The 19,301-nt window shown below is 45.8% G+C and overlaps 2 protein-coding genes across 3 annotated transcripts in view; one reads left to right on the top strand and one right to left on the bottom strand.

Moving 5' to 3' along the window:
• Positions 1-5,001, bottom strand: part of DNAH17 (dynein axonemal heavy chain 17) — a 98,486-nt gene extending 93,485 nt beyond the window's left edge. The window contains exons 1-2 of the mRNA XM_083598392.1: positions 4,905-5,001; positions 2,649-3,011 (exon numbers count right to left, since the gene is read on the bottom strand). Of these exons, the coding sequence (XP_083454518.1) occupies positions 2,649-2,987 (339 nt within the window). The 5' untranslated portion in view covers positions 2,988-3,011; positions 4,905-5,001. The remainder of the gene's footprint in view (positions 1-2,648; positions 3,012-4,904) is intronic.
• A 9,118-nt stretch (positions 5,002-14,119) lies between these two features.
• Positions 14,120-19,301, top strand: part of LOC310755510 (autocrine proliferation repressor protein A-like) — a 101,321-nt gene continuing 96,139 nt past the window's right edge. Inside the window, exons 1-4 of one of the 2 annotated variants that reach the window (XM_083598421.1) lie at positions 14,120-14,635; positions 15,673-15,847; positions 16,720-16,768; positions 18,165-18,287. In XM_083598421.1, the coding sequence (XP_083454547.1) occupies positions 14,452-14,635; positions 15,673-15,847; positions 16,720-16,768; positions 18,165-18,287 (531 nt within the window). In that variant the 5' untranslated portion in view covers positions 14,120-14,451. The remainder of the gene's footprint in view (positions 14,636-15,672; positions 15,848-16,719; positions 16,769-18,164; positions 18,288-19,301) is intronic. The other variant, XM_083598420.1, reaches the window with a different exon arrangement.

A 19,301-nucleotide genomic window follows, 5' to 3' on the forward strand; every position in this document is an offset into this window, starting at 1 on the left:
GTTTGGAATGTGGAGGGGCTTGGTATGTAAAAAAAAAACATTCTTTTATCCTTAACATCAACAATCCGCAATGCATGCCAAGTCTCATTAAGAACTTAAATTGCTCTTCAAAAAGTGAGTTCAGATGGACTTTCATATATAATTGGGATCTACTCGCAGCCACTTCTCTTCTAAGACCGGAAATGTCTGTTAAAGACGAAAACAAAGGACAAAGGACAAAATGGCGTCTCCCACCACGTCGTTATTGAATATCTGAAATACTTCCCTGATTAAGAGAAACAGGAGCTAACGGATGATTGGTTATAAAGAATGGAAACAATATTACATATACAACTGTTTGCAAAAAGATGTTTTTTTGATTACGAGCGAGAGAGAGGGCTAAATGGATGTCTGGCAGCCCCCCTCTAGGGCCCGGAGGGGGGACTGGGAAGATTCCAAAGGCCAATTGCTAACTGTCTGATAAATGGCTACATTGCAAAGAGTCTGTTTAAGATAAATCAACAAGGAGGGTACAGAAGGAAATTTCTCTCTGTTTCTTTGATAACACCTGGACGGGAAAGATCAACGATCTGGGAGCTGCCAAAATAACAACTCTCAAAGAGCTGGACAGAACTTTGAAATTGGATGCAATTAAATGAAGCGGTGCGATGAAAAAACAGCTGAAGGAGTACAATATACGGACAAATCTGCACTCCATAGGGAAAAAAAAGTATCGGTTTTCTGACATGAATGAGGATCGTAGAACCAGAGTCAAAATGTGGAAGGGAAAAATCGGACATGGAATTATGAGTAACATTGAGGACGATGAGAGGCAGGACTATGATGCTGAATGCGCATCGAAATTCAGACCGTGGGAAGTCAAAACAAAATTATTACAATTTGGAAGACAATTGGACCTTTCTTATTTTAGTTTTTTATTTTTATTGGATCTGATTTGATATGTTAATTGGATGTTTTTACTGGAAAATTAATAAACGCTTTAAAAAAAAAGAAGAAAGAAACTACAGCGGGTGCAGAATGCTGCAGTGAGGCTCCTCACAGGGTCTCTGCCATGGGAGTATATTCACCCAGTGCTTTTCCAGCTGCACTGGCTCCTGGTGAAGTACAGGGTCAGATTTAAGGTGCTGGTTTTGACCTTTAAAGCCCTTCATGGCCTAGGACCCTCGTACCTACGGGACCGCCTCTCCTGGTATGCCCCACGGAGGACCTTAAGGTCCATAAATAGCAACACCCTAGAGGTCCTGGGCCCTAAGGAAGTTAGATTAGCCTCAACCAGAGCCAGGGCCTTCTCAACACTGGCTCCGGCCTGGTGGAACGCTCTGTCTCATGAGACCAGGGCCCTGCGGGATCTGATTTCTTTTTGCAGGGCCTGTAAGACAGAGTTGTTCCACCTGGCCTTTGGCTTCGAATCAGTTTGATTCCCTCCCCCTCTTTCTTTTTCCTTTCTCCTCCTGTGAAGAGGCTGCATCCTAATGTTTTAATGTTGTATTTTAATCTTGTTTTTTAAATTGTATTTTAATCAACTTGTTTTTATTATTGGTTGTTAGCCGCCCTGAGCCCGGTCTTGGCTGGGGAGGTCGGGGTATAAATAAAATTTATTATTATTATTACTATTATTATTATTAGTGACCACGTTAGTGCTATTTGCTGCAAATCTTCTGTGTTTGTGTCTTTGTCTTGCGTCATCATATGTTCCTGTGCTGCTCTTTGGGTTACTCACATTCAGTTCCCTGCACCTCCAGTAAAAGCAATCCCAGGCAGCAGGTGATGTGATGTCTGCCTGGACAGCTGCTGCCAGTCAGAGCAGGCATTGCTGTGGCTAGGTGGGAAACAGTTCTTAGCTGGTGTAAGACAGCTTCCTATATAGCTTAACATGTGCAAAGAAAAGCAAGGGGTTGGGTTTGAACATTTACAAAGTGGATAATAAACTTGCCAGTGACTATGTTAATCATGTCATCTGTCCCAAAGCGCTGGAAAATATTAGTGCCTCTGGATCCTGAATAACACTCTGCCACACCAACAAGAGGCAGAACCATAATTAGAGAGAACATTAGGGATTTTGTGCAGACTGAACTAGTTGTTCAGACAAGTCCAGGAAAGGCTCTGGCACAGACATACCCTAAATGTTTTTTTAATGTACAATTTGAATATGGTGAATTTAATCATCAACCAGTATAGCCAGAGTAATGCGGCAATGCAATTTTTACACTGGGGTATTCCCTGATGATCAGGAGCTGGTGGGCTTTATTTATTTATTACACTTCAAGCCTGCTGTTCCTCAAAGAAGCATCAGAGAAGGAATTCTACCCTCACAACAACTGTGTGAGGTAAATGTTTAAAATTTACATTATTGGAGTTGTAGGTGATATGATAGGCTTAAGGAGAGGGATCTCTCACTTCCAGACCCAAAGCCTGAAATGGCTTTGTCCAACATTGGAAAAGGATAGATCCATCACATCACAGCAGTTTTTTCTGCAACTTCATGAAATATTGAGAATCCTGTTGGAACCAAAATAAGGAGCTGTATTAACTATACATCCCATTCTCTGCCTCATGTCATCGTGTGGTTCTCTTATGACTACGCTCTCATATGTTTGTTTATAAAGAGATATCATTCAGTGAACCGCTAAGAGAAACTGGATGCCCACCTCTTCCACGACAGCCATCATCTGCTCTACAGGGGAAGGGCTGAGATCTCCAACAAGGAGTAAATCCAGAAAGTTCTCTTTGTTAACATTTTCACGCCTCTTTTTCACGAAATAAATTCCTTTGTTCTTCAGTGTTGCTGGGAAGCCAAGACAAGGAACTAGTTGTCCAGTGGGATTGAGGGTGATCACCAGTGCTGTCACATCATGCTTCTCATAGAACTCATTGAGCATGGAGTGGACTTCCTCACTGGTTGCAAACTTGGTCCATTTGTCAGGCTTAACATGGAGAAAGAGGGTGCAGTAATTCTCTATGAAGTCCAGTCGTTTGTCAGTCGCCATCTTGATTCCTCAGTTGCAAACCACCTGAAAGGAAAAAAAAACTGACCAGGTAACCAACTGGAAAGTCTTTCTTTCCTGTCTTGAGAAGAAAACATCCTTGTCAACATGTTTCAGAATACCTATCCAACCTGTTGGGAACCATACTAAGCTTTCTAGCTTCCCCATACATATCTGCACTATGGAATTCATTGCAACTGAATGGGGACAGGGAAGGATTATTTGGGTTTAATTGCAGATGACAGCTTAATTATAGGGCATGTAAAAGCTCTTTGCATCTGATGCATCTGTGTATAATCAACAAAGGTTAGGCAGGAGCTGGATCACATCCGTAGCCCTCATCATCTAACACCCCTTGTGATCCAAACCTCCATATATTTGAATACGGGGAGCCAGTAGGCATGGCCCCACCCACTGACTGTCCATGTGTTGCTTATACGGAGATATTTTGCATGTACAGGGCTAAAGTCTTCATCCTAAATGACCATAGCAGTGCCATGCATGTGATGGGAAACATGATTTTAACATTGCTTATGGGGTTCTTAAAATTACAAATAGCAGCCAGAGACGATCCCCCTCAAATCCCAATAAGAACCACATATGGGAAGAGGGGACTACTTTTCTCCTGTGCTATTGCCCCAATTAAACCCTGCCCCTAAAGCTGATATTCGGTTGGGAGAGAAGGTTCTATTGGTGCCAGTGGAACTTCCCTTCTGGGCCAAATCGTAGCTTTTTGGGGGCGAGGGAGGACTCATTGAGACCACAGTACAGAGGGAAAGGGTTAAATTTCCCTTCCTTGAACGCTGCAGTCCTGACCCTGATCACCCATCCCTTTGCAAATACTGTTTGTCATTAAAATGCTCACAACGTACACACAATATTAAATCACATACTACGTAAATGTCATATATTGTTTAGCTTTCGGCAGGTGCAGAGTCTGTGCACTTGCCAGTTTGTTAGTGATGTAGATCATATTTTGGAGCACCAAGAAAGGAAGACAATATGCTGACAGGCAGAGATGGTAGACAGGATGGTGTTGAAGATTCCTTCTAAAAAGTCCACATCAGAAGGAAACATAGAGAGCTTGCACTTAACTTTTTTGCCCCACTGTTTCCAGTCACAAGTCCGCAGTTAAAAGCTCTGTGCCCAAGTACCCCCTCTTTTTTTCTTTCTTTCTTTTGCTCTGGAGCTTCCCTCAGGAAAGTCCTCTCTTTATCGCCCAATCAGAGTAAATGTCAACTGAGGTTTTCTGTGGGTTGCCATTTGCTCCAATTGAGATTTAAGGAGTGGGTTTTCACTAGGAAAGGTACAAAGAAAAAGAAAAGGCTCATTTCCTGGTCCAGCACCCAAGTAGCTAGTTAGGCACAGCCAAGGGCTTGGGCATTTTTAACCCTCCCCTTTGAACCTTAGACCCGCTCTTCCCCCACTGCATCACAACCTGATTTTAAAATTCCTTTACAGTTTAAGATATGTACACACAATATCTTTCCCCTGCAGGTGGCAAGGCAGCTGCAGGAGGGGATTTTTTTAGTGGGAAAATGGCCTGCAGAGAAATGGTTAAGCTCCTGTTTGTTTGAGGTCATAGTTTTGAGTTCCTCCCTTGTAGCTTTATAAATCACTTAATGTGTCAACACGAACAGAATTTATTAATATTGCGGTTGTTGTATAAGGGATTATTATTATGACCGGACTGTAACTGAAATTAATAAGATTCTGGAACACAGAAAAAAAGGAAAATCATCAAACTATCAAATCTAGCACACGGTGGGGAGGCATTTTATCGAAATCATATAGTTCGGTATTTGAACTATTGGTATTAATAATTGCATTATAAATTGGTATTGTTATAAGGAGGCTATTATTGGACTGTAATGGAAAACGAATAAAAAAATTACTGTAAAAAATAGAAGATACTACAACCTTTTCTCTGACCAAAGTGTATGCTTTGACCAAACAGGTTTGGTGGCATCCAACTGAAAGTCACTCAACTGTCGAGGAACAATGACTCCCACAAGATTCTTGTGACATCAGCCCTCAACTGCCACACACTGGTAGAACCTGCTTCCATTAAGGTGTCAAAATATAAAGTTATGGTGCTTGTATGACTACCTCATTGTCTTGTGTTTTGTACTCACCAAGGCACATCAGGTTTCAGTCATGAGATGGATACAATCCCTCTGATCCTCACATTAATGTTGCTGCAAAGCAGAGGTGAATCTCCAACTGTCCTTCTCTTGCTTGTGTTAGTTTTCAAACACTGTTTTAGGATGCTATGCCACCTTATCCCTCGCATTTGTTAAATGTGTCCTAAAAGTAATTCACCCACAAACTGGTATTACATCATTGACAAATAAAGTGCTTCTTAGGTTGGATAAAGAAATAAAGTGTTGCTTAGCTTGGATTGAAATGTTTTGATGCATTTTTCATAAAGTAAGTGTCAGCATCAGGCTATGGAGACCTGTGTAAGAGTATGCATAGCAGATGCAGTGGTACCTCGGGTTAAGTACTTAATTTGTCCTGGAGGTCCGTTCTTAACCTGAAACTGTTCTTAACCTGAAGCACCACTTTAGCTAATGGGGCCTCCTGCTGCCACCGCGCCGCCACGGCGCAATTTCTGTTCTCATCCTGAATATAATAATAATAATAATAATAATAATAATAATAATAATAATAATTTATTATTTGTACCCCGCCCATCTGGCTGGGTTTCCCCAGCCACTCTGGGCGGCTTCCAACAAAGATAAAAAAATACACTAAAATGTCACATATTAAGAACTTCCCTGAACAGGGCTGCCTTCAGATGTCTTCTGAATGTCAGGTAGTTGTTTATCGCTTTGACATCTGATGGGAGGGTGTTCCACAGGGTGGGCGCCACTACCGAGAAGGCCCCCTGCCTGGTTCCCTGTAACTTGGCCTCCCGCAGTGAGGGAACCGCCAGAAGGCCCTCGGAGCTGGACCTCAGTGTCCGAGCAGAACGATGGGGGAGGAGACGCTCCTTCAGATATACTGGACCGAGGCCATTTAGGGCTTTAAAGGTCAGCACCAACACTTTGAATTGTGCTCGGAAGCGTACTGGGAACCAATGTAGGTCTTTCAAGACCGGTGTTATATGGTCTCGGCGGCCGCTCCCAGTCACCAGTCTAGCTGCCGCATTCTGGATTAGTTGTAGTTTCCGGGTCACCTTCAAAGGTAGACCCACGTAGAGCGCATTGCAGTAGTCCAAGCGGGAGATAACCAGAGCATGCACCACTCTGGCGAGACAGTCTGCAGGCAGATAGGGTCTCAGCCTACGTACCAGATGGAGCTGGTAAACAGCTGCCCTGGATACAGATTTGACCTGTGCCTCCATGGACAGCTGTGAGTCCAAAATGACTCCCAGGCTGCGCACTTGGTCCTTCAGGGGCACAGTTACCCCATTCAGGACCAGGGAATGCTCCACACCTGCCCACCTCCTGTCCCCCAAAAACAGTACTTCTGTCTTGTCAGGATTCAACCTCAATCTGTTAGCTGCCATCCATCCTCCAACCGCCTCCAGACACTCACACAGGACCTTCACCGCCTTCACTGGTTCTGATTTAAAAGAGAGGTAGAGCTGGGTATCATCCGCATACTGATGAACACCCAGCCCAAACCTCCTGATGATCTCTCCCAGTGGCTGCATGTAAATGTTGAAAAGCATGGGGGAGAGGACAGAACCCTGAGGCACCCCACAAGTGAGAGCCCAGGGGTCTGAACACTCATCCACCACCACCACTTTCTGAACACGGCCCAGGAGGAAGGAGCGGAACTACTGTATGACAGTGCCCCCAGCTCCCAGCCCCTCAAGACGGTCCAGAAGGATGTTATGGTCGATGGTATCAAACGCCGCTGAGAGATCCAGCAGAACTAGGAAACAGCTCTCACCTTTGTCCCTAGCCCGCCGGAGATCATCAACCAGTGTGACCAAGGCAGTTTCAGTCCAATGATGAGGCCTGAATCCCGACTGGAAGGGATCCAAATGGTCCCCTTCTTCTAGGCGTGCCTGGAGTTGTTCAGCAACCACTCGCTCAATCACCTTGCCCAAGAATGGAAGATTTGAGACTGGGCGATAATTTGCCATCGTGGCCGCATCTAAAGATGGTTTTTAAAGAAGCGGTTTAATAACCGCCTCTTTCAGCGGGTCTGGGAAGGCTCCCTCATGGAGGGAAGCATTCACCACCCCACGAAGCCCATCGCCCAGTCCTTCCCAGCTAGCTTTTATAAGCCAGGATGGGGAAGGATCCAGGAGACAGGTGGTTGGTTTCATTCGTCCAAGTAGCCTGTCCACATCCTCGGAGGTAACAGATTGATATTGATCCCACACAACTTGACTAGACAGGACTCTAGCACTCTCCCGCCCTGGCCCTGCTCCCACGGGGGAGTCTACTTCTTCCCGAATCTGAGCGATTTTATCTGCAAAAAACTTTGCAAAATCATTGCAGGAGATCATGTGGCCCGTACTGGGCCCCGATGTCGCAGGTGGTTCCGCTAAATTGTGAACCACCTGAAAAAGTCTCCTGCTGCTGTTTTCTGCAGATGCAATAGAGGCGGCGAAGAAAGTCTTCTTCGCCGTCGCTATCGCCACTTGGTAGGCTCGACGTTGAGCTCTAACCTGTGTCCGGTCAGATTCAGAATGAGTTATCCGCCACCGGCGCTCTAGCCGTCTCAACGATTGTTTCATTGCCCTCAGATCCGTGGAAAACCACGGGGCTGTCCGGGCTCCATGCAATCGGAGAGGGCGCTTCGGAGCCAAACAGTCAATAGCCCTGGCTAACTCCACATTCTAGCGGGCCACCAGGGAATCGGCTGAAAGGCCATCAACATGGGATAAAGCATCCCCTACCACTCTCTGGAAACCATTTGGACCCATTAAGTGGCGGGGGCGGACCATCCGAATCGGTCCCACCTCCCTACAGAGGGGATGGGTTGCAGAGAAGTCCAGTTGCACCAGGAAGTGATCTGACCATGGCACTTTTTTCGTTTCGCTTTTACTTAGTGTCAGATCACCAACATCCATAGAGGTAAACACCAGGTCCAAGGCATGTCCGCGGCTATGGGTTGGGCCAGACTTATTCAGCGACAGCCCATGGAGGCCATGCTTTCCACGAGGTCCCGAGCGGCCCCTTGTAAGGTCGTGTCGGCATGGATGTTAAAATCCCCTAGGACAACCAAGCTAGGTGTCTCCAGGAGAACATTCGCCACAACCTGAAGCAGCTCGGGCAGGGAATCCTTGGTGCAGCGGGGAGGTCAGTACACCAAAAGGAATCCTGTACTGCCCCTATTGCCCAACTTCCAGAACATGCACTCGGAAAACTGGGTCTTCCCAATAGGACGCCTGGTGCAAACTAATGACTTCCTAAAAATCACTGCAACCCCCCCTCCCCGCCCACATGACCTGGGTTGCTGTGCGTAAGAGAAACCTGGTGGACAAGCAGCGGCAAGGACAGGCCCATCTGCTTCATCCGACCAAGTCTCTGTTACACATGCCAGGTCAAGTCCTCCATCCATGATCAAGTCATGGATGGCAGTGGTCTTATGAATCATTGACCTGGCATTGCACAGCAGCACCTTCAGGTCATGTGGGTATCCCTTGCTGATTCTAGTATCCATCCGGTCAGGACCAGACCCAGAGGCAGGGATAGTCCTCAGACAACGACTAAACATGCCTCCTCTGTAATGACATGGTCTGGTCTTAGCGTAACTCCTCCTCCTACCCGTGATCACTGAGATCGGTTGTCCCAGTGCATCCCTCCCTGTGGAACATGCCCCAGCCATTTTGTTGGCTGGGACCTACTCCCCGGCAGCCCTGACCCCTCCCCTTAAGAACAAAATAACACCTTAAAAAACAACAACCAATAAAACAATACAAACAAAAAACAGTAAAAATTACAAAAACGTAAAATCAAACAAATTCCCAGGCCCAATAAACATCCATCCCACCCCCACCCACCCCACATACAAAAAATTCAAAAGAAAAATTTTAAAACATTTTAAAGGCACTCTGCACCCCTCCAGCAGTAACAGCAACTGTCCTAGTGAGGACCGTCAGGCCCTGCCCTGGGCCAGGTGGTAAGTGGCAGGATGGAGCAGGGCCCCCAGACACTCACACAGGAGAGTTCTCCTGGGCAGCAGAGTGCAGCAGTTCCTGTGAGGCTTCAGGCCCCGCCCTGGGCCAGGTAGATGGTAAGTGGCAAGAGCAGGGCCCTCAGACACTCACACAGGAGAGTTCTCCTGGGCAGCAGAGTGCAGCAGTCCCTGTGAGGCTTCAGGCCCCGTCCTGGGCCAGGTGGTAAGTGGCAGGAAGGAGCAGGGCCCTCAGACACTCACACAGGAGAGTCCTCCTGAAGCAAAGTTCTTAACCTGAGGTACAATTTCTGGGTTAGCAGAGTCTGTAACCTGAAGTGTATGTAACCTGAAGCGTATGTAACCCAAGGTACCACTGTATAGCACTGCTCACTTCCTGCCTTTCCGTATCTACAGGTGCCTCAGTTTAGCTAATATTAGGGCTGGCCTTGCTCATCCCACACTGGTGCAAATCTTCAGCCCTTCAGGTGAATGAACGGTGTGTACGAAGCCACAATGAGCAGGCCAGCCAAACTCACACACTATTCTCCCTCTCAGAAAAAGTTTTACTATATGCTGGTATTATTTAAATGGCCCACGGTTACTAATTTTCCTGAGAAGAGGTGTGTAGTCATCTTAATAATATTAAAAATTATAGCTGGAGAGGGGATTTAATGTCACACTCTTCTACTTGTTCCGTCTGCAGAGGCACCACAGCTTGCCAGATGGAACAAGTATGTTTTCACATAAGAGGTTCACATCATCCCAGATACTTATCCATGCGCAGATTGCAAGGGAGAGGAGCAATGCTGTGCACCCTCCAGCTCTTGCTGCTGTAATCACCCCTGAGCCAGAGGAGGCATGAGAGGCACTCAGAAAAGCAGGCAGTACAAGGGACGGATATAAAAATGCTTAAAACAAGCTAGGTGATGGGTTGAGCAAATGTGGGTGTGTGGGATTGGTGAGGATGCAAAGGAAGTCTCAGCACAGTGAGGCAAAGTGTTTGTAGAGAGAAAGAGAAGAAAGAATGGCATGGTAATATAAAATATTAAAAAGCAACAAAGCAAGGGAAGCAAAGTTATCTGTATTGATGGAGAAAATGTAATCCCCAGGTTTTAGGATCATAGGAAAATTCTATCTATCTGTCTGTCTGTCTGTCTGTCTGTCTATCTATCTGTCTGTCTATCTATCTATCTATCTATCTATCTATCTATCTATCTATCTATCTGCCTTGCCTGAAATGCTGTACTGTTTAAATGTGAATCCTGAATGAGGCCCCCTCCATACAACCTTTTTGTTCATCCAGGTCACCATTCAAATCTCCACATTTGATAAAAATAACATGATTCCTGCCAGGCAGGTAGTCTTACAGGGTTTTGTTTTTTAAAAAACTTGGTGCCATTTCATTGTGTTTTGAAGTTGTATGTCAATCAAAGGAGAAAAATCTGAAGCATGTGGACCCCTCAGTTATGCAGTTATAAGGTTGGGACCGGGAAGGGCAAGGCTTCCAAAAATGTGGAATAATGTGTGGGAGTAGGAAGTGCATTTTCCAGGGGGTTGCCATGGGAAAGTGGCAGGGAGGTTGGTGAGGGGTAAATCGTGGGTGAAGGGTTTCCAGGGGTGGGTATATGTGGTGGGAGGGTGAGTAATGTGAGCAGGGGTGGCAGCTCCTAGATCATATATACAATCTCAACACCAAGGCACTTTGCCATTTTCTTATATATAGTGAATATATAGTGAATAAAGCTGGGAAGAATTTGGGAAAATCAGGAACCTGAAATCCCAGAATCTTGGGTATTGTGACAGTTTGTTCTGTGGTCTTGTCTTGGGTGGCACCAATAAAGATTTTGTGTGTGGGGGGGGGGAAGGTTTGTTAGGAAGCACTTCTGAGAAACATAGGGCTGCCAATGGTATTACAGTAAGGCCAAATTGCCTAACTAACAACTGAACAAGAATGCTGTTCAAGAAGAGGAAATTAGGGAAAGTTTCAGAAAACAACATTTAATGAAGTTATTTTATGCCCAGCACCTATCCTACTTCAGTCATCATGTCAGATTACAGCTAATTAAACCAAACCAAACCAAACCAAACCAAACCAAACCACAGGAGTCGTGGTTTATTTACAGTAACAACCAATCCATTTACCGTAACATCTCACAGGGTGTAAATGCAATTCTGTATTTTAAATTTGTCATGGCGCCTCATCAGCCAGGTGGAGCTGTTTGGTTCTATCAAGAACATCTCACACTTCATAATTGAATATTTGTTTATTCTAGTAGATGCAAGACTGGGCTAACCAGCCTGTCTCAGGGCTACCTCTGATCAGGGCTGCCAATTCCTACGGGCCAAGTTCTTTTGCCTCCCCTTCCTCAACATTTTTGTTGGGGGGGGGGAGGCCACCCTCCAGTGTTCCAAAAAATTGAGGAGGGGGGGGGGAGGAAGCCAAGCATGGAGCTGAGTGTGGAGCAGCTTCACTGACCAGCTCCTTTTGCTCCACCCCTTCGCTGTGGCTCCACAGGGCAGCCTCAGGCACTGCCACCTGGAGGATGGAGTGGGAAGGATGTCAGCAGCGGTACGACTCCCAGATAGGGACACATGTGCCACCTTACCTCCACACACATCCCCCGTTACTGAAGAGGTACAGGGGCCACGTGACGTCAATGTACCATGCACGCATGCCCCGCAGTATGTGCATACAGCTGTCACAGAAGTTGGGGGGCCGGCACTCTGATTTGGATTTTTTGGGGGTCAGTACGCCTTTGAGCCGATGCCAATGACTGGGATCAACTTCTTCTGCCCCGACTGGGCTAGCGAACTAGAGAGCACTTCCAGAGACCTTCCACTTCTGGAAAGCAGGTCTAAGTGCACTGGACCCATTGTGAGCACCAAACTCAGCAGAGTATGAATAACACGGGAGAAAGCTCTGAAGCATAACTCCTTTGTTGTCTAACAGCTACTGCAAACTAAAAACTAAAAGAGGCTACTGGACTGCATGAGTGTTACTGTTAAGTTGTGGGTGAACATATCAGACGACACAGCGATTCTTCAGATAGCTCTTGTTTATGCACAGGCCAGAACAGAACTGAATTGAAGGGTTCAGCCAACCTGCTTATATAGAGCTCAACTACAAAGCAACAGTAACAACTTTCTGTAACTATCCAATCACTGAACATCATTCAATTCCTTATTTGCATATGCGGACCTGAGTGAAAACTATCTACAGTATCCCCCTGCTGGCCCAGGGTGAAAACTTCAGTACATAACAGTTACAATTCTCACTCAGCCATCTAATCACTTACAGAGATAACGCTCAGACTCCAACAGAGTCAGGCAGGAGCGGAAGAAGCGAAAAGCAGTTTCCGCCCTCTCCTTTCTGAAAACATTGTCAGGAGATTCTTGCAATGGGAGGGGGTGAAAATATCCACACCCACGGCCCCCCATATTTGGCACCCGTGGTCTTGGGGGGGGAGAGAAGCAACACAGCTAAGGATTCCTGCCCCCCCTTGCTACTGCTGTTTGTTATTGTCAACACTCTCTTCTGCTGCGGTGCATGCTGGGTAAGGCACAAGCTGGAGGACCTGGAACAGGAGGGGGAGGAACCACAGAGATGAGACAGTGGCTCAAGGGATAGAGCGGCACCGAAACTGCCTCCTTCGTTAAGAAGAGGGGACACATAAAGTCTCCCCGTCTCAAATGCTGGAGAGGTCAGTTATGGAGAAGGAAATTGTCACCACTTCCCTCTCCCCCCCAAAAAAAAGGAAATGGAAGGGGGAATTTACCAGAAGATGAATGGGAAGCAGTGTCAAGATACCTATATTTCTTGTATCTCCTTTTATTTTATTAAAAATGTTCAGATTTTACAATGTTCAAAGCAACTCTCCCACACATAGGAGCCAACTCCTAGAGGCTGAGGTCCCTTTGGCCCTCCCATGGTGTCAGCAGCTGCAGGAGGAGGCCTGATATCTCCTCTCAGTCTCTTCTTTTCCAGGCTAAACATACCCAACTTCATCAACTATTCCTCACATGGCTTGGTTTCTAGACCATGATAATCTTGGTCGCTTTCCTCTGCACACGTTTCAGCTTGTCAATACAGTGGTACCTCAGGTTAAGTACTTAATTCATTCCAGAGGTCCGTATTTAACCTGAAACTGTTCTTAACCTGAAGCACCACTTTAGCTAATGGGGCCTCCTGCTGCCGCTGCGCCACTGGAGCACGATTTCTGTTTTCATCCTGAAGCAAAGTTCTTAACCTGAAGCACTATTTCTGGGTTAGCGGAGTCTGTAACCTGAAGCGTATGTAACCTGAGGTACCACTGTATCCTTCTTAAATTGTGGCACCCAGAAATGGACACAGTCTGGCATGGTCTGACCAAGGCAGAATAGAGTGGTACTATTACTACTTTTGATCAGGATCCCATACTTCTGTCGAGTAACACTAGCTTTTTCTGCAGCTGCATCACGCTGTTGACTCATGTTAAGCTTGTAGTCTACTAAGACTTCTAGATTCTTTTCACATGTACTATTGGCAAGACCGGTACAACTGGTTCTTTCTATATAAATGCAGAACCTTAGATTTGCCCCATTTAAATTCATTTTATTAGTTTCAGCCCAGTTCTCCAATCTGTCATCTTGAATCCCGATTCTGTCTTCTGCAGCATTAGCAACCCTCCCAGTAGGTGCCATCTGCAAATTTGAACAACAACGAGCCTAGGACAGAACCTTATGGCCCTCCACTTGTCACCCTTTTCCACGATGACGAGGAAAAATTAATGACCACACTTTGGGTTCAGTCAGTAAACCAGCCCACATTATACCAGCTTCTCCACTGAGATCTGCTGAGCAGATCAAGTAAGTAAAGGGAGACTGGACTACCACCACTTCAGGCAAGGAGGAGCATTTGCTGCTAATTAGTTTCTCAAAACATCTCCCACTCGGTTCTAAAAAGCAAGCTGTGAGTTGTTAACTGGAAGATGTCATTTTACCATTTCGAAAGCTCTTTTTCAAAAAGTGCAAAGGGAAGGTGAACCAATGTCCCATATGAAACTGTAGAAGTTTGGCTACAGGCCTGAACTGATAAGTGGGAGGGTGCTTTGTGACTGGAAGTCAATGAAGAATAACTGGCAGAATTACTTCCTGTGCTCATTAGATCAATCTGCATAAATACTGTCTTGGCCATGTGATTCAGGGCCCTCCCTGCTACGAGACTTGTATAAATACTGGAGAAAGTTGTGACATTCATGGAAAGAACAGCTCTAGATGAAAGCTTTGGCATACACCACCAAGCCTTGTGGAGCTTTCCTGCTGGGAGCAACTGTGATCTGAAGTGGGAGAACTGCTGCTGAACAAAGTCAGGTACCTCTTTCAAGGCAACTATACCTGCTTGACCATGTATGCTGCTTTCTCTCTTCTCCTCCTGGCAGCCTGCCTGCCCTCTGGATGGGCACAGACGGCCCTGGATGACTACGTCAAGCAGTATGACCCTCACTACAACTACACTGTCACAAAGAAGGAAGATAGGCCTGATGTGACCATCTATACCCTCAACATGACCTCCTTGAAGTGGCTGAATGGTGAGAGCAGCAGTTTTGAAATACAGAGGAAGACATTTCCACAGGGAGCCTAATCCGGGAAGGTGGCTGCTGGGTGGGTGTGATCTGCACTGTGGGATGTAAGGATGTTGCAGAGTAGCAATATTTAGCAGCTAGGAAGCTAAAACATATGTAAGACTGACTCCCATATAGTCATATCTCATGTTGCGTCTGCTTCAGGTTACGTGTTTTCATGTTGCGTCCCACGGCAACCCGGAAGTACTGGAATGGGTTACTCCGGGTTTTACCACTCGCACATGTGCAGAACTGCTAAATCGTGCTTTCCGCGTGAGCAGAAGCACTAAATTGCGGCACGCGTGTGCGCAGACATGGCGCTTTGGCTTGCGTCAGTTCTGTGTTACCGACGGGTCTCCAGAACAGATCCCATCCGTAACACAGGGTTCTACTGTAAAGTATGGTCAATACATTCCTTAAATATTCAAAAGCTTTTACCTGAAGAACAGAGGATAAAAGAATGTGTGCACACACACACACATTCACAAAACATATGCTAATCCAAGCATAGTCTCAGCTTCACTTAGAAAAATGCAGCTTCTTGCTTTAAATCAAATCGTGTATCTTTCGCACTTCCAGTTTTGTAATCAGCTTGTACTATGAAATACTGGGCCATGCCTGTTTCTCATTCAGTCTTGCAATCTGTTCTTCCATTCAGAGAGCCGATTTACTGCTGCACTGCTTTCCGTCGAGACCTCTATGTCTTCTTCATTCAGAGAGAAAAAAACCATTAATACTGTCCTCCTCACAGCTTACTAACATAGCCTGCTTCCTGAGCCATGTCATCACAGTGAAACTCACTCACACATGTAAGATGGAATGATGATATAAACAAGGGAGATACCAAACACTATCTTACACTGTTTCCATTTTGTTACTTTTCTACTACTACGTAGATAAATAAATATAAATAAATAAATACGCCTCCTGGGTGGAAAATGTATTTCAAAGGGGAAATGGAGGTCAAATCCCCCAGTGAATAGATTCTGTGTATCTCTTTTCAGAGTCTGAATTGTCTAACCCAATTTGGTGGCATGAGCTGATCATCGTTGTGTCAAAGGAACGAAAAATGAATAACTCGTGTTTCCTGATGCTTGGGATAGGAAGAAATGATGACCTGTCTAGTAAACGAGATTTGAGTGTTGAGGACCTTGTCAATATAGCAAAATCATCTGGGTCGTAAGTAATTGGAGGGACCTCTGAGCAATGAATACGGCACCCTCTCTGCTGTGCTCTGTTAAGACTGTTAAGGGAATTAGCAACCCTACAAGAATAGAGAACTGCAAGGCAGACATACTTGGAGAAACTACTTTTCCTGGTGGGGAATGAGGGTTGCACATCAAACTTGGACAACCTTCCAGCTGAGGAGGAATACCTCAGAATGATTTGGGGCTTCTCTGAAGCAAAGCAGGATTTGTATGAGGCAGCTATATAGTGGTTCCTAAATTATTGGTATAGGAACTCAGGAGTGGCTGACGAGAGTGATGTAGTCCGAGCTGGAGCAACCAGTTTACACCTCTTCACACATTGAGGTTCTCAGGTAGACTGGGGGAGAACAAAGCCTTGAATACTTAGTTCCTCCCATGGTGAGTGGAAGTGGCAGAACAATTTGCTCTGTGGTATTTACCCCTTCATGCATTAATCAGACTTAAATATGTTGGTTATCCCACATACATTAATAAATTCTGTATTTTGCAACCTGTGAGTGTTTTTGCAGGAGAAAAACAAGTTCTAGCTAATGAAACAGCCAGAAACAAAAATGGACTGAAGATAACTAATCCAGCTCACTGTATTCAAGACAGTTTCTCTATGTTCCAGAGACATATCCTAGTTCATCTTTTCCCCAGCCCCCTAATAAATATGTATAAATTAAAACAAGATCGGATGTATTGCCTGAATTCTGTCTTTGCCTTGATTTTAGTGTTAAAATCATAGTTGTGATTGTTCCAAAGCTACCCAGAGCTATTGACTCTGGTCTCTTTGGCATCATTGTCTGTTGATCCCACGCGGCATTTACTGCTGTTGACTAATATTTTGTTTTGTCTCTGAAGCTGTGCGGCACTTTTGGGGCAGATTGGAAACCAGCCAATCACCTACAAGGTAAGTGCTCTAGGATCTTAGCCATGCTGGGAACTTCCCACACTGACTTTCAAACCCATGTAGGAGTCAGGAGTCAGTTGGTTGGGTGGAAATGGGGAAACAGGTGTGGCTGTCACATTTTCCCATTGGAAACGTCTACTACAGATTTTATTCCCCCAATTTCACTCTGAGGGAAGTCTCAGAGCAAAATCGAGCAGAAATATGCAGTGTGTCCAATAACCTTTCTTTATAAGCTAATTATATTTCATAATATGTGAAGAATTAACCATCTCTTTCATAGATGTTGTTCAAAATACTAGAATTAAAATGTGGGACTCACCTCCTTAGTCATGTGGGGCTCACCTCCTTAGAGAAGGTGAAGGTGAGAGCAGCAGGAGCATGTTCCCCAGATACATACTGGAGCCATAGATTCCCACTGCATTCCCAGTGGGTTGTACATGGGGCAACTGTGCCTCCTTTTCACTAGGAGTTTAACAATCCTGGCCTGTGGATGGCAGAGCCTGGTTGGACGAGGAGGAGAGCTGGTAGCCACCCGCCCAAGAGCCCTCCAGGGAGGGCTCTGCAGATTATGCCTTAGGGGGCAGAGACTGGTGGTGGGACACTGAGAAGCAGTCAGCAGAAGGGATGAGCTGGGAGCTGAAAGAAGCAGGAGACTTGAGCAATCAAGGGGGAGGGGTCAGGAGAAGGAGGCCATTCCAGGACAGGATTAGAGGCTGAGAGTCACAGTGTGCATGCACAGTCCCAGTCCTGTTGATTCTTCTCCCCCGCCCGCAGGAGGAGTGTCATACACATTGCTGAGCAATGGGCCAGACAGGCCCAGAGGAGGAGCTTATCCCTTCAACACCACCTTTATCTGCTTGGGTGTGATCCAGATTAAACTCCAGAGGGGGGAGGGCATGCCTAGAGCTTTGTTTCATCACCTCCACTGAGCTAAGATGAACCAGGAACATTGCCGTGTTGTCATTTTCTGCTAATAAAAAGCTAATTGCCTTCCATGTCTGTGTCTGCCCTGTGAATGACCTGGCTTGTTGCTAGCCACTTGACACTGCCTTACCAGGACCTCTGTTCCTAAAGGTTGTGTTTGGTGCCTCTTCAATTTGCAGTCATGGTTACTGAGGACTGTTTAGCCCAAATATATGTGTAAATGAAAGAAATGCAGGATTTTTTGTGGAGGTAGGGGAGATATCGTCTGTTGGACAGGTTTGGCAACATTAAACAGAACAACCCATCCATCAACAGAATTGAACTTATGTTGTCCAAGTGATAGCTAATTCCCTTCCTGTTTCACCTGGTGCCCCTCTCTGTGAACTAAGTCAGACCTCTCAGGCTGTACTAGGGGTCCAGATGGGATGCCTCAACCAAAAACATACTCATCTTTCTCTTATTTTGCTTCTAGACAATCCCTTTGCAAATGTGCAAGAACAGCATTGAAAATGCTGCACTTGTTTGTTCGTGGTGGAAGTTCATGAACGACGAGAGTGAGCTGCCACACGTGCTGATTCAGTTTCCAATGGTGAAGGTAACTCTGGCTTTCTGTATTGGCTGGCAAACACATGCTGCCATCATTCTGGGAAATATTCTTTAACTCTGGCAGGGTTACTGTAACATTTGCAGAGCACATATCTTTCACTTTTTAAAACCAGCTTGCGCATCGCAGAATCCAGCAGAGCTGGTCCGCCCATGAGGCGAGGTGAGATGGCGGCATCAGGCGACAGGTCTGGGTGCAATGACTATGCCATTGGTGCCTCTGGCGTGGCCGTGCCTTCTCCTCTGCAGGTGCACCTCACCTCCTGTGCTCCAGGTGCACTGCTCCCACATGCCCATGCCCCCCGCAGTGGTGGTGATGGTGGTTGTGTGTGTGTGTCCACTTGCCCATGCAGGGGTTCTCTTGTGGTGGTTGCCTAGAGGAGGCATGGCAGAGGATGTATGGGCCCATGGAAGAGAAAGTTAGAGCAGGGGCATGGCGGCATTTTAATGTATTTGGATTAAGGATATCTCCTTGAGGTTTTCACCTTTACAGAATGGCTAAGTAAATTCCAGTTATCTTTTGGGAGCAGGTAAATTAGTTGTTTTCTGCTGCTACAATCTCCCATTGAGATTTTGGAACAAGAGGTCTGCAGGCTGGCAACACAAGAATGAGCCTTTTTTGCAGTGGCTCCTCGTTTGCGGAATTCTCTCCCCAGGGAGGCTTGCCTGGCGCCTTCACTACAGGTGCCAGGCAAAAGCTTTCCTCTATAACCAGGCCTTTGGCCTTAAACTGTCCGGGGCCTTTTAGAAGTGGGTGGGATGTTTTTAATGTATTTCTCTTTCCTCTTGTATCTATGTGGGGTTTATTGTCTGTTTGCTTTTAAGTCGTTTTGCGTTGCTCTGGGCAAGATAAAGCAGCGAACAAATTTAATAAATAATCATAATGAATATTAAAGTCATGAAGATGAAACACCTTTTGAGGGCACTTAAATTATGCCATGCTGATAGAATGATATAGTCAAACCCAATGCAAGCATCTCCTTCAAATTCATATACCGTATATATA

Source organism: Podarcis filfolensis (assembly GCF_964270895.1).
Source record: "Podarcis filfolensis genome assembly, chromosome: 2".
NCBI lineage: Eukaryota > Metazoa > Chordata > Lepidosauria > Squamata > Lacertidae > Podarcis > Podarcis filfolensis.